Below are 14,487 nucleotides of genomic sequence, written 5' to 3' on the forward strand. Positions count from 1 at the left end.
TTTGAAATATTAAAACTGAAAAAAAAACAATAAATTGGAATCAAAAACTTGAAACTTCTGTTCTGTCATCTCCTCCACATATAGACCCTACTGCAGACGATGCCAGGAAGAAACAAATAATGTTAATATGAATGATATATCACTATAACTGATATATTATCTAAAGACTGGAATTTTCTGTGTTATATGAATCCTCGAATGATGATAATTGAACCTAAGAACTGGTATTGTGCTTTGTAATAGCATAACTTCTTGAATTTGTTCTTAGTGATATGCTTAGAGCTGTAAAATTCAGCAAGATCCTCGTTAACCAAATTTCTCAAAAGTGTATTGTTGGATCGATTTTATATCATTTTGCTTTGCGACAAGTCAGTGATTTCCAATTTCAGATCATTTTCTATTTATAATACAAAGTCAAACACAACTATTATTTCTTGCAGTAGTAATGGCTGTTTGTCCACTGTTCACAATAAAATGGAAATTAATATTGAATATTGTGTAAACAGTTTCTAAAGATCTACCAACTAGTTAACACTTTTTATGTCAAGTTTACATTTAACACTAAATAGTTGCACTTGATAATCGATTCTATTTCGTCGTTCGTTAATGCAGTTTTATTTTTCTAATCGTATTGATGAACTTTTAGTCTATTTTCTAGATACTAAGAATATATTACTTCTTTTGTTTTTTTGAGTTTTAGATTTTTGTTTAGTGAAATATTTCGATAATATATTATGTCTTTTAGGACTTATACTAATATCATAAATATTATACGTATTATATTTTTATTTGAAAATTATTTTTACAAAACTATCTACACTTTGAATTTTTTATACATAAAATTTGAGAACCAAACAGCTCCAGTGAAAAAATGAAGCAGTCCCATCAATTTAAAACAAGTCCTGAAATAAGTATCTGAAACAAAAAGGATAGTTATTATATATATATATATATATATATATATATATATATATATATATATATATATATATATATATATAATGATATATAATAATAATAGAAGCAAATGATTTGATATTTTTTAGTTTGTGTAGTATAATTACAGAAAATACTATTGTATCTACCCGTCTTAAAAACAGAAGTGAAACCTTCAGTCTCTGAAGACGATAATTTGGTTATCGAAACACGCGTCAGACAGTGTAATTGTGAGTGTTGGTGTAGTGGTAGTGTAAACAGTGCGTTCAGTAGAATCAGACAGTGTAATTGTAAGTGCTGGTGTAGTGGTAGTGTAAACAGTGCGTTCAGTAGAATCAGACAGTGTAATTGTAAGTGCTGGTGTAGTGGTAGTGTAAACAGTGCGTTCAGTAGAATCAGACAGTGTAATTGTGAGTTTTGGTATAGTGGTAGTGTAAACAGTGTGTTCAGTAGAATCAGACAGTGCAATTGTGAGTTTTGGTGTAGTGGTAGCGTGAACAGTGCGTTCAGTATGAATATTACCAATGGTTGCAAAAATTCCAACTTAGTTATGATGACTCCACAGTCTACGGAAAAGTACAGCTACGTAAGACTGTTAAAATCGGATTGGTAAGTGCTGATATTTGGTTTCTTAAATGTTTTTCCAGATATCATCAAAGTTGACATAAGCGAAAGTATGCCTTCAGATAGAGTTTGTGAGTTTCCAAGAAAGAAATGATTAGATTTAGAAATCAAATGTCTGTACAGTAAACTAAGTATCTTATGGACATTACAAAAAGTTTAGGATATGGAATCTGGTTTGAGTTTCAAAGAAACATGTTCAGCATCATTGGCTCAAAACTTCAGAGGAAGATTTCTGTCAAATAAGAAATTGAAATCACAGACAAGACTATTTCTTTGAAGCCTATCAATAATGTTGAAAACCTTTCTTCCCAGACTTTTGACAGGAAAGAGATGGGCTTATTGAATTGATTGGATATATTGAAAATTGTCTATTGAGGTAAAAAATCCATGAGTCAGCAAAATATTTTGATTTGATTTGAATATTGTCAGGAGTTTGAAAGGGAAATGAACAAAAAGGAACAATCCATTATCTTTTTCGTTATTGAGACTACGTCCCCTGTGATTGTTTTTATTTGACCCCCACTGGTTCTTGAGTTTCCCGTATACTCCTTTATTAATTGAGAACTCTTCAGTTTCAGTACACTTGCTTAGACATTTTTATAGTCATTGCGATAAGCCACCTCAATTTTATTCTTATATATCCCTTGGTATTTCAGAGCCTTTTTCCTAATGTTTGAGTCAAACGATTACTGGAAATCGATAAACATCACTTCAATATCGATATTTTGTGCTCGTTGTTAATATCTGTTTAATTATGTATTTGACGTGCCTCAGACAGTGTAATTGTTAGTGTTGGTGTAGTGGTAGTGTAAACAATGTGTTCAGTATGAATATCACCATCAGTTCCAGAAATGAGTACTTCTGTTTTCACCAATAATAGGATACGTTCGCTTTCTTTTTGATTATAAAAATATATCGCATTTCATAGACAAATATAGAGATGTAAGGTTAAGAAAACGGAAGACGGTTGCCGGTCGACATACTTAATCAGCAAATGCATTATTATAAATTTACAGAACCCATGTTTTTCATGATTCTTCATAGTGAAATCCTTTTTATAACCGTTGTTGTAGTTGTACTATTTATTAAAAATGATAAGTATTACAAACTGCATTTCTATATCTTTTTCTGCAGCCATCGGCCAATTTAGATAACCTAACCTAAGATTACTGCTAAAGCTACGAAAGCCCCAATGTTTTCTTGAATTACCGTGGTGTGGTTCACGTTGAGTTCATTCTAAATAATCAAACGGTGATCTTTTCTTCCAAACCTAATCTAGAGTCATCACTGTCCTAGTTACCAGGTTCGATTTTTTTTTTCTTTTCGAAATTGAAAAACTTTCTACAGGGGATGCGCCACAAGTCCATTGAAGCCATTAAAAGGGATTTACAAAAAGTTATATCAAATCTGATTGAGCTTTGGCATTTGGTATTGGCGATAATAAATAATTGTATTTAAATAAGTGATACGTTTTGTTTTTGGTCCGTCTGTTGAAATCACATGATGATTCTCATTCATTACAAATGATTTTTCAACATTTAAATTTTCAATACTCACCAAATACCAAAAAGAATATAAACGAAACTCCGCTCATCACACTAATTAAACAAAACTCTTTATTGGTTTCCCCTCTTATTGTTAGCCCCAAGATAGGCATTCCCACATACTGCAGCGTTGATATACTGAGAAGTACTTGAACGGCTCCAAATATCAATACTGCTTTCGATTTGGAGTCCGCTATCACTGGAAATGGAAAATACATTATACAATGTGACCCAGGTAGGTAAGATAAGACATCAAAAATTTACGATTCCTATTATAATTTTTTGATGCTTATTACCTTAGACCTGTTAGACTAATTTCGAATCTATGCCTTAAAAATTGTTCAAAAATCCTAATTTTTTTATATAGTAAAGTGTCTTTCATAATGGAGATATATCAAACAGAAGTACTGCTTGGCGTTTGTTCAAGAGATTTTTTATAACCGTTAAGAAGAAAGATAGAAAAAACAGCTTGTCATGAAACTGATGCAGAAACTTTAAACAACGATTAACAGTTAATACTTTTGTAGTTTTCTATGGAGTTTCCTCAATATTTAAAAATATATCAGATCTATTTTCTTAGTTTAATTATGATATCCCAGTTATGAAAAACCTTACGAATTAATAGAATTTCTTTTTGACTCTACTCACAATAAATTGAGAAATCTGATGCTATAATTATAAAAGAATTATCATTTTTCTATCTCTTCTATCTACATTTTTTAATAAAAAATTATTCTATTCATAAAGCGGAAATGTCCATTATTTTGCATAACGATGTTAAAACAATAGAATAGATAAATTATTGACAATATGACAACTCGCCTGCGGCTCGCCTTGCAATTTGCCCACTTGTCCAGCAAAAGACCACTTTCGGAAAAGCGAGTCCTGCAAGCCTGCGAGTCCAGTAAAACACCATTTTCAGGACGTATTACGTACAATATTTTTTTTAAAACCGGCTAGAAATTAGTTCATTCCGGTTTATTTTTAGGTCGGAAAATCTCATTTTGTTCGACCTAGCCAGAAAATCTCATTTTGTTCGACCAAGCCAGAAAATTAGTCCGGTACAAGCTTTTACCGGACTATCACAATAATTTTCTGGCTCGGTTCGACAAAATGAGATTTTCTGACCTAAAAATAAATCGGAAAGTACTAATTTCTGGCCGGTTTAAAAAAAATTAAACGCATATGAAAAACTTACTGAAGTATCCTGAGGCTCCAATCCAGCACAACGTCCAGATACATATCGGTCTTCTCTTTTTATCTATGTTTATCCAATGTGATATAAACGTGAAGAATAAACTTGTCAGTGATAACAAACCAATCAATGTTGAAAGTTCCTTCATAGGAGTATTTGGCAATTCTTGGTATATATACAATGGAAACAGGCTATAGTAGACAAATATTGAAAATTTTGTTGTCAAAACAGTCAAAAAAGACTTGTAAAAAGTTGGTTGTTTTAGTATTTCTAGTCTATCTGATAATTTATCTGATAATAATCTTGGTTTTTGAAGAGTTGTTGGCATAAATACCGCGGATGTGACCTCTTGCGAATCCTCAATAACATCATAAGAATAAGTATTGTTATTGTTAACAGGTAAATCGGAAAACAGAGGCATAGGTATTCCAGATATACTTGTAGTAGGTACATTTCTGTTCTCTTCTGCGAGTGATAATTCGAGTTGAAGATTCTCACTGTTTTTTGGCTCATCTTCAAAATTGACCCAGTTTTTTTTTGGTTTCGCTTCTATATTAATTTCATTTTGATCGTCAAAAGTTTCCCAATCTTGGTTCAATATTTTGTATTTGTTGTAGTCTGAATCTTCTTCTTTATCCTCAAAAGTTTCCCAGTTTTTTCGTATTCCATTCGAGTTACTGCTACTTGGTTCTACTGCCTCTTCAGTCGGAGTAGGCAATTTATGTTTTTCTACTGTTGTGCGGCTCCCTGTGCTGTTCTGTCTTTTTATTTGGAGTTCTTTTGCATTTTTTGACAAAATATCTTCTTCGTCCTCGGGATTTGGCTAAAAATTTATGAGATTAAAAAAAAGGATCCAACAATATTTCATTGATATACGAGAAGAATATCACATTAAAAAAAACAGTTGACTCGTATATATAAACACGCTAGGAGCGCTGGACAAGAAAAGCAAAATGCCAGTAAGTGCTACAAAGAAAAAAGTCTACTTCTTCAAAATACATCAGAAGAACGAAACAAAGGGTATAGAAGGAAGTTATTGAAAAAGTTGAAAGTGACATATGGGGCAACGGTTTCAAAATTGCAACAAGGTCGCTCTGTCTAAGACCATCTATGGGATTATCGAACAAGGAAATGTTCAAAGAAACTGAGAAATTATTTTCAAAACAAGAAGAAAGAAAATGACATATATGTGCAACAGATATAGATAACATCACACTGAGATGAATAAGTTACTAAGACACGGCATATTACCACAGATATTGGAGATTGATTCTACTGGAAAAACCTAGAAAACCTCAGCAGAATAAACCAAGTTTTAAGCCAATTTACCTATTCAATTAGATGGAAAAAATACTGGAACAATCTACTGAATGCAAGGATTCTGAGGAGTTTTGACAATAGTGGCGGACTGTCAAGTAATTAGTTGGGATTTATAGAGAGAAAGTCAACAATCGACAACCTTAAATAAGTAATGGATAAAGTGGAAGGAATCAAAACCGTTATTAAGTAAATCAAAAGCTATGCGTACCAGTCACTTTAGATGTTCTTTATCAAATATCAAATTACCTGATCCGTATAATAAAAAGATATTTCCAAGAGAATTACTAATTGGAGAGAAGACCAAAATGAAAATACCACAGAGTTCAGTTTTTTGGCCGCTGCCCTGGAATCTGTATTATGATGGGGTGCTAAGATTGGAAATACTAGAGAATGTTACAGTTAATGGATATACTGATAACAGCCAAAAGTAAAAGTGCTCTAGTTCAGCTAACATGGATGCGAAGCAAAAAACTGGCTGGCGCCAGAAAAAACAAGGACAATTGTGATAGTAGGTAAAAAACGAAATCGTTATAGAAATCATGGTTTCAGAAATTAGTAGACGCGATAAACTGAAGTATCTCGAAGCAGAAAGTTCTGCCAATTGACATAACTCCGACGCTTCTTCGAAAAGCTACGTTCACGTAAAAAGAAATGCAAAATCGAAGACACTGGTTAAAAAATTCTACATCTATGATCTACATTTAGTGTAGAAATTTTAGCAAAAACAATAAAACTGGAATTATTGATAGTTTTTTTATTATCTTTGGCTTCTGAGAAATAACGGATTTAATTTTATAAATTTGGAATGTAACTATAAAAGTTTTTGAAAAGAAACGTATTGCTTGAGATTGTAAGCGACGAGACAAGATCTACAATAACAGTTTTAAAACGAAATGGGTTAACTGCCCGCGCAATGTTATCTATTGAGAAAGGGAATTACTCAAAAGATCCCAAATTTTTAAGAAATTACTCATTTATATGCCAAAAAAACTACATTACAAACCAAAACCTCATTTCACACTTTGTAAGTTTTATCTACTAGTCTCATGTAGAACTACTTACTGCTATGTATTTGTAGGCATCTCTTTGTTTGGACTTCAAATAAGCTGGTTTTCTGAACACCAAATTGAAAATTAATCCTTGTAGTATGATTGCTTGATACCACATTATCACATAAAGCAAATTAGTATTTAAAACATTATGTCCAATTGCGATAGGTGCCACAACGAATCCCAAGGCTGCGACGGCTTGACAAATATTAGCCAAAATTGCATGTTTCATTCTGAAGTATTGGGCCAGTAGAATTTCGCACTGGGCTGTTTGTATAGAAGCACCAATACCTAAAATTTTCAATACAATAATTATATACAATTAAATAGATCATGTAGACAGGGAATCATTCCTACACATTATCACGATTTTTATCGTAATTTTAAAGTTGGTTTGACGGATGATGAAGATATTGATGAAAATACGTAGGCGCCACTTTAAAACTACTTTCCCACACTTTTTAACATTATTACTGTGCCATTTTTAATTTAATAAAGATTTTTAAATGTATTCATTCATTTTATCTTCCCAAATAACGTATTCAATAGCTAAAGTTAATCTTTTTGAAAATAATAAGAGCCAGAAAAACGTAAGCCTGGCACTTTTTGGAAAACGATAAATATTTCATATAATTGACAAGCTTATTAAAAGTTTTTTTTTGCTATTTTAACTCTCTAATTACTGGTCCACACTAAGGATTTTTTTTTACTCGATTAGCTGTTATATAATGTATAATAAAGTACTTCAAAGTTTAAAATAGTGACAGTTTTTTATCTCTCCTGTAAAGTAGTCAAAATGTCAAAAAGCCATATGCTAGAGTATTCCCCTAAAAACTGTACAACACTGTTAAATAAAAACCAACAGTGAATGGTATAAGATATCGATTGATTCACATAAATATTGTAAATAATTTCTAATTAAATATTAGACAATATTTCCGGTAAGAATCGAACTTGTACCTCTCGATCCAGGGTCCAAATATCAAATACAATAAATTTAATTTAATAATTTAACAATAAACATCCCATGGAATATAAAACTGTAGACACCAAATTCATTTAATGATTCAACAACGAAACGTAGATGAAAAATTTCAAATGTGTTTTTATTTGTAAATTTCCAGCGCTTGCATTCTCTCAGTAAAATTTCTCACATATTGAAAAAAAACGGAGCAAATTCTGTCCTGTTACAGCCCTAACCTAACCACTGCAGTCTAGAGTAACGTTCAAACTGGTCCGTGTGCACATAAAATCAGTGCACATATAGTTCGTGAATGTACTAATCAGTGTCGAAACGGCAATTTTGACAAACATTAGCGTGCAATATTCAAAAACCCGTAAATTTAAATTTAAAACATAAACTTACGAGAAAACATAGTCTTACTGCTTGCCGTGTTAATTATTTTGAAGCGACAAGACTCCAGAATGGACCAACTGAAGCTTTAGGGACTTTATACCACTTATCGTGTTGTACAAGTAGGAAATAAGGTAGATCATACACTAAAACGAAAGAAAGTTAACCGAAAACTAATATCAGTTGACAATGCAACAAAAGATGATATTCTATCAAAAATGTATGACTTTTATAAAGAAAAAGAGGAAAGTTTCCAACTGCATGCTGAAGATATCACTAAAAATATATTTGCGCATGCATTGATATTATCTTTAAAATTTCGGACATTTTGGACGCTTAGTTTCTGTTTGACTGATAATGGAGAAACTTCAATATCGAGTTGTCATTAAATATTTGTTTTTGATAGGCAAAACGCCCACGCAAATGAAATAGAAGCTGGCACTCTGTACGGACACTTTGCAACTTCATTTACGACCATGAAACTTTAGATAGATGGGTTCAAAGATGGCGGTATCAGCTTGACTAAAAATGAGCGTTAAAGACGGCCAAAAGCTGCGATAAACAGCGATATATCAGAAAAGTTCACCAAACGTTACTGAAACTAAGTTCTTCTTTTTTTTCTGCTATCCATTAATGGATGTTTGTATCATTTCTGGCCATTTTACCTGTGTCTGGTGGTATGGAATAATTCTCCTGTGGTTCTTATCTCTCCCCATTTTTCAATATTGTGGAGCCATCTTTTGCCCAATCTTTTTCTTCTTTTTACCTCTACCTCTCCCACATGTTGTTTTTCTACGTTCTCTTTACAGAATTTTCTTCTTTCTTACAGGTTTTTCTTACCATCCATGAAACCCTCAAACTTATTCGGTAGTTCTACATCTCAACTGCCTCAAATCTGTTCATTGTGATAACTTTCAGTGTTCAGCCTTGTATACCGTTATAATAGCACAGGCCATACGTAGCATTTTGTGAATCTTATTCTGAGGTTAAGAATTCGTAAACACATTTCTGAATCTCATGGATTTGCTCCTTGCTTTTTCTATCCGGCATTTGATCTGTTCGTCTGATAACCAGTCTTCACGTAAACAAGTTCCCAGATAGTTAAACTTTATTGCCCGTTCCTTCTCTTCACTATTGTATTATAGTTTTACATTCTGGAACTCATCTAATTTGCGGGTGATTACTAGGAATTTTCTTTTCTTTATATTGGTATTGATTCCAATAAGCCGACTCTGCATTCCAGCTATGCCCAAAAGGCTTTGGAGGTCATTCGTGTTATCTGCTATGATCGCTGATCACCATGGTCTAAATTTCCGAATTGTACTTCGAATTGGTTTCCCCAGCGACTTTTTCCTGTTTTCTAACCTTTGTTTCAATTGTAGTAGAGATGTAACCAAGGAAAACCTTTGTGAATTTTTTTATGATAACAAAATTTAACATAACTGGTTTCAATTTATAAACATTCCACTTCTATTTGAATAATTAAATTTGTATATTCTTTATATCCCTATTTACTTGAGTAAACAAAAAAAAACTTTTACATGGTAAATCTGATAGCTATAAAAATAATTTCTCAAATAAGTATGAGTTTCTAAAGATATTGTATAAGTTTCGTAAATTAAAAACATATATAATAATAAAATAGATATTTACCACAAACAATTCCTGCTAGAGGAAATAAAATAATTCCAGTATATTCCGCAAGACCCATCCACAAAAACAAAAGACCCGCACATGTCAAACATGTACCTGCAGTTGCAACTAACCTTGGCCACGTGCTGTTTGAAATGAGATATCTAGAAGTTGGATCTAAAAACAAAGTTTGTAATTAAATAACATGATTTGTAACATAAAAGGCCGCTAGACATGAAGCAATACAACGTGCAATACAATTCAAGAATATATCATTAGACAAAACTCAGCTTGTTGCATGCAAATTGCAAAATAAACGGAAATCAATAGACAAAAGATGCATGAATATATTATAGAGCAAATGATTAATGAGAACATTATTTATAATGAGCCGGCACTATGTATAATTTCTACCTATATATATATCCAATTAATTAATATCAAAACTTCGTTACTTATTACATTGTCTTGTCATTATAAATATTACCAGGTGACCATTGGATAGGGTAAGGATTTCAAATCATTTATTTTGGCATTGAATGTGAGTTTAGAAGATGAGGACGGGTTTTATTTTATTTTCGAAAATTTATTGTCGAACTGTAATGGAATAATTGTTAGGTTAGGATATATAAGCTAAAAATCGTTAAAAATCTTTGCTAAAAAAATCGTTTTTTATAATTAAATATTCTACTACTAAATATTCTCAATTTAGATCTCAATACATGAAAAAAATTATAAAAGTAAATTTTCCTAAGCCAGATTCGAACCTGGGACCTGTAGTGTCAATGCAAGGAGCATTAACACTGAGCTATCAGAAACGTTAAGTGATTTTGTCGTATATCTGTTTCTAAACGTACTATGCTTTTGAAACAATTTATAAATCGAAGTAGTTTTTGATACAATATAAATTTGTAATTTAAATTTATCTATGTCTTAATATTTTATGTCAAATTATGTTAAAAAACCGATTAAAAATGGATATAGAAAATTAAAATCACTTTTAGTTTACACCACAAGAAATTAGAGGAGCTGCTGAAGTTGCCTCATCAAATTTATTGCCGAAAAAGTCAATGAAAGTATATAATATATGAATTTTGAACTGGTAAAAGGTATTATTAATAACTATAAATTAATACCACCCATACCATAAATACTAAATATTTGTTAGAATAAAATAATGGTGTTTCTAATAATTTAACAAAATTTTCCAACAAAAATATTTAGTAGTCTATATAGTACACTACTCGCATGTAATGATTTACTGTTCACTGGGTAATTTATACCACTCACTAGGGCTCGTGGCAGTAAACTTCACCTACCAAAGATTTTTTAGCTCTATGAGTCTATATTTAACTTACAAATAACAAAATCATCTTTGTATTTAATTTTACTGAAATTATCTTCGCTTGTTATATTAAGTACAGCTCTGTACAATTCTTAGTGATGGGTTCCTCATAATCGCTTTAAATAAATAATATGCCTGAATAAATTTCGGCGATTTCCTTTTGTTGATACCGATACAGATAACAATTGATTAATTATAATTGTTTCTTACTCACCAAAAATTGTCCAACTGGATATAAATAATATTGGAGTGTACATAAAGGTGTCATCCCATAGCTTTGGACTCGAATCATTTTTTGATAACCCCGGAAGTCTCGAAAATGCCAGAAATATACCAAGACTGACTGTTAAACTTGGTATTACAGCCTGAAAATTGTTTATTGTATTTAAAAATTATACAAATAGTATAGAGAGTAATCAAAAATTAGATGTGAGAATTAGAGGATCAACAATGCTGGTGAATTGACTTATAAGGAATTTGGAGTTCCCCTTGGGTAACTAAAAGTAGGAGATATCCTTGTTACTAAATCATCATTGATCATGTCAAATTAAAGCCTCACTCAAATGTATCTCCGTATATCGTGACATTTCGATACTTATGAGAATCAAATAAAAGGACCACAAAGTTACTGAAGAAGATGTTAACAACAATCAATATTTTACGTCAAACTTTCAAGAGTAAAAATAATGTGAGAAAGTCGATAGGTTCTGGATCTGGTACTGTTGATTTGTATGTACTTTCATTATGATACTACATAGAGCTTGAATTTCTGAAGACTAAGTGGAAAAAGGATGTTCATAAATCTTCAAATGTTTCATGAACCATGCGTTAGAAGCTTGCTTATTCATTTGGTTCAGTACGCTCTATTTTCCGATCTATGCCCCGTTTTGGGAGTACTTTTTCCCCTTATCTCTGTAGTAGAAATAAAGCCATTGAAACAAAACGAACCTATTTCAGCAATTATTTCCGATTCATCTATATTTAACGCTACTGACATATTCATGTTCCAGAGAAACAGACAGTACTTACATAGTACCCTTATTTTAAGGGATGTTCCTAATTTACTTTCAGTTGTAGCAGCTCTAAACGCCTATTTTACATTTAACCAACTCGTCTATCTCTATAAATTCTAATCAAATTTCATAGACGGACTTTTATGAGTAAAGATGTAAACCAATAAAAACACTTTAACTTAAATCCTAAGTAAGTAAAAATCTCTATAACTTAATAGTATATTACGTAACAAGAGTTGTAAGTAACCCATTACGCCCACCCATTAGACCAAATAAAGTCTTACATAAATTAAAATTTGATTGTAATTCAATTAAACCAAGAAGTTTAAATTTTCTTCTCAAAACGCACGTGTATGTTACGAGATCTCATTACGTGTATGTTATTGTTAAATGTCATTTACGAGGAATGTTGACAGTGCGATTTTTGACATTTATAGACATGGGCGTAGAAAAAATTATTTAACGTTTCCCTTGGTCTTTATCTTATCGAGGTTCTATTGTACTAGGAAATTCTAAGAAAATGTAATAGATCAATATTAATTATGGTTAACAATAAATATCATGAAATAAATCTGTTTAGTAAACTTTAGTTTGGGTATACTTGACCAAAATTAAAGTTACAAAACCAAAAATTCTATTTGTGCTATAAAATACAGGGTTGTTCCATTTGGAAGAAAAAAGAAAATGGAAGGTTCTAGTTTTCGTCCACAATGCATACAAGAGGGAAAACAATTAAAATTTCATATAAAATAGAGACATTGTATATTGCATCTCATTACGAAACTTTGTTAGACATAATAATTTTTTTTTCTGTAACGCATAATAATCTACACATCTTTGCAATAAGTGGAAAGAAAATATAAATCTAATACTAATCAATAATAGTTATACAATCTAAACGAATTATTATCAAACTTATTGACTTAATATAAAAGAGAACTATATTATTTTGGAAAATATCGTTACGTATTATAGTAGCCATAATTGTTGTTTAATTGAACTTTATGGGCGGAATGAAATAAAATATTTTATCTTGATATTATGTATATGCATTTATTATCAACTTCAATATATAACTCTCCTCTATCCTTACATTGCTCCCTCCGAATCATTCATTATTCGAATCACGACAAGCAGTATTTTTCTGTCTATTCTTATGGATACGCGCCGCTTTTTCTTTCACAACTTCAACAGACACAAATCTGGTGCCTTCTAATGCAGATTTGACATTAGAAAAGAGTTAGAAGTCGCTCGGTGCAAGATCAAGCGTATAGGGTGGATGGTCTAGCACTGGTATGTTGTACTTGACTAGACACCTCATGACGGAAAGTGCGGAATGAGGTACCAGGCTTACAGGCACGGTAAACATCGCATTCGAAAGAGAAGGTTTCAGGCTAAACTACTAAAGTATAGTAACAATTTATTCTATTAATAATGAATCGCCCTGTATAGAACCGAAGATATATTGGTGAATTCATATTGATATTAAGTATTTTCGTAATCAGATTTTGAGTAATCAATAATTCTCATTTAATAAACAAAGGCGTTAAATATTTTATCATTGTTATGTTATAAAATATTTAAATTAATTTAAGAAAGTACCTCGTATATTCATATTCATAACAATTGAGTACAAGTTTTTGAATCGCAAACATACCTGAAAAAACAATGAAGAGGAGAAGACTAGCCATCCATATCCCCCGTCTGGTATGGTGGGTCCAAGTTCCGGTTGCGTAGATACAACACGGTCGATAACAAGTTGATGCTCTTGATTTGGTCTTCTTTGGTCGTCGGAATACATTTTGATTAACACTTCACTTAAATTTCTACACTTTATCACATTTTACAGTCGTAATATTAATAAAAAAATCTATTTCTGCAGCACAAATTAAGTTTCTGGATAAAAGTGAATCATAAACGTCGTGTATTGTTATCTTATCATTTCAGTGAGTAAATATAATTAACATTAAAATGTATATATATATACACATATTTAACTATGGCATTTTTTGACAAAACAAAACTAGTTTTGTGCAAGTTAACCAACGAATGGCCAGTCCAAGGTCTAGCACAATATTTATTTATTTAAAGTCGTACAAAATTCCAAATTTTAATATATCATTCAGCAGGTACCATTGAAAGGTAGTACCAATAACAATCACAATGCGCACCAGGTAGTTATGACGTAGTAATCGGGTGGTGGTAACGTGCATCATTGTCTCTGTTTCACTTAATAGTTTGTAAGCAGTTCGAAATAAACGTAAAATTCAAGGTTAATGAAATGAGAATTGAAAAAAACTCTCGTTAGTGTAGGGCCATCTATTTTTTTATGTTTTGATAAGATGAGTATATTAATGTTATTCACCTGCATATCTTGCGATAAAATCAAAATAATTTTTCTACCAGGTGATAAACTTGGACTTCTGAGTTCAACGACTCCGTTTTCACGATGAATACCAAAAAAGGGTTTCAAAG

The 14,487-nt window shown here is 31.6% G+C and overlaps 1 protein-coding gene across 2 annotated transcripts; it reads right to left on the bottom strand.

The window, feature by feature from the left end:
* Nucleotides 1–768: 768 nt before the first annotated feature.
* Nucleotides 769–14,194, bottom strand: LOC130901885 (uncharacterized). 2 transcript variants are annotated; one of them, XM_057813540.1, is made up of 7 exons: nt 13,670–14,194; nt 11,214–11,364; nt 9,676–9,831; nt 6,682–6,959; nt 4,303–5,122; nt 3,118–3,303; nt 769–915 (listed from the first exon to the last, which is right to left on the bottom strand). In XM_057813540.1, exons 1-7 carry the CDS (start codon nt 13,811–13,813, stop codon nt 815–817), a joined length of 1,836 nt encoding a protein of 611 aa, XP_057669523.1. In that variant the 5' UTR covers nt 13,814–14,194; the 3' UTR covers nt 769–814. The 2 variants fall into 2 exon arrangements, with proteins under 2 accessions (XP_057669523.1, XP_057669524.1); XM_057813541.1 differs by lacking the exon at nt 13,670–14,194 and adding an exon at nt 12,029–12,283.
* Nucleotides 14,195–14,487: the final 293 nt, after the last annotated feature.

This window comes from Diorhabda carinulata, chromosome X (assembly GCF_026250575.1).
Source record: "Diorhabda carinulata isolate Delta chromosome X, icDioCari1.1, whole genome shotgun sequence".
NCBI classification, from domain to species: domain Eukaryota; kingdom Metazoa; phylum Arthropoda; class Insecta; order Coleoptera; family Chrysomelidae; genus Diorhabda; species Diorhabda carinulata.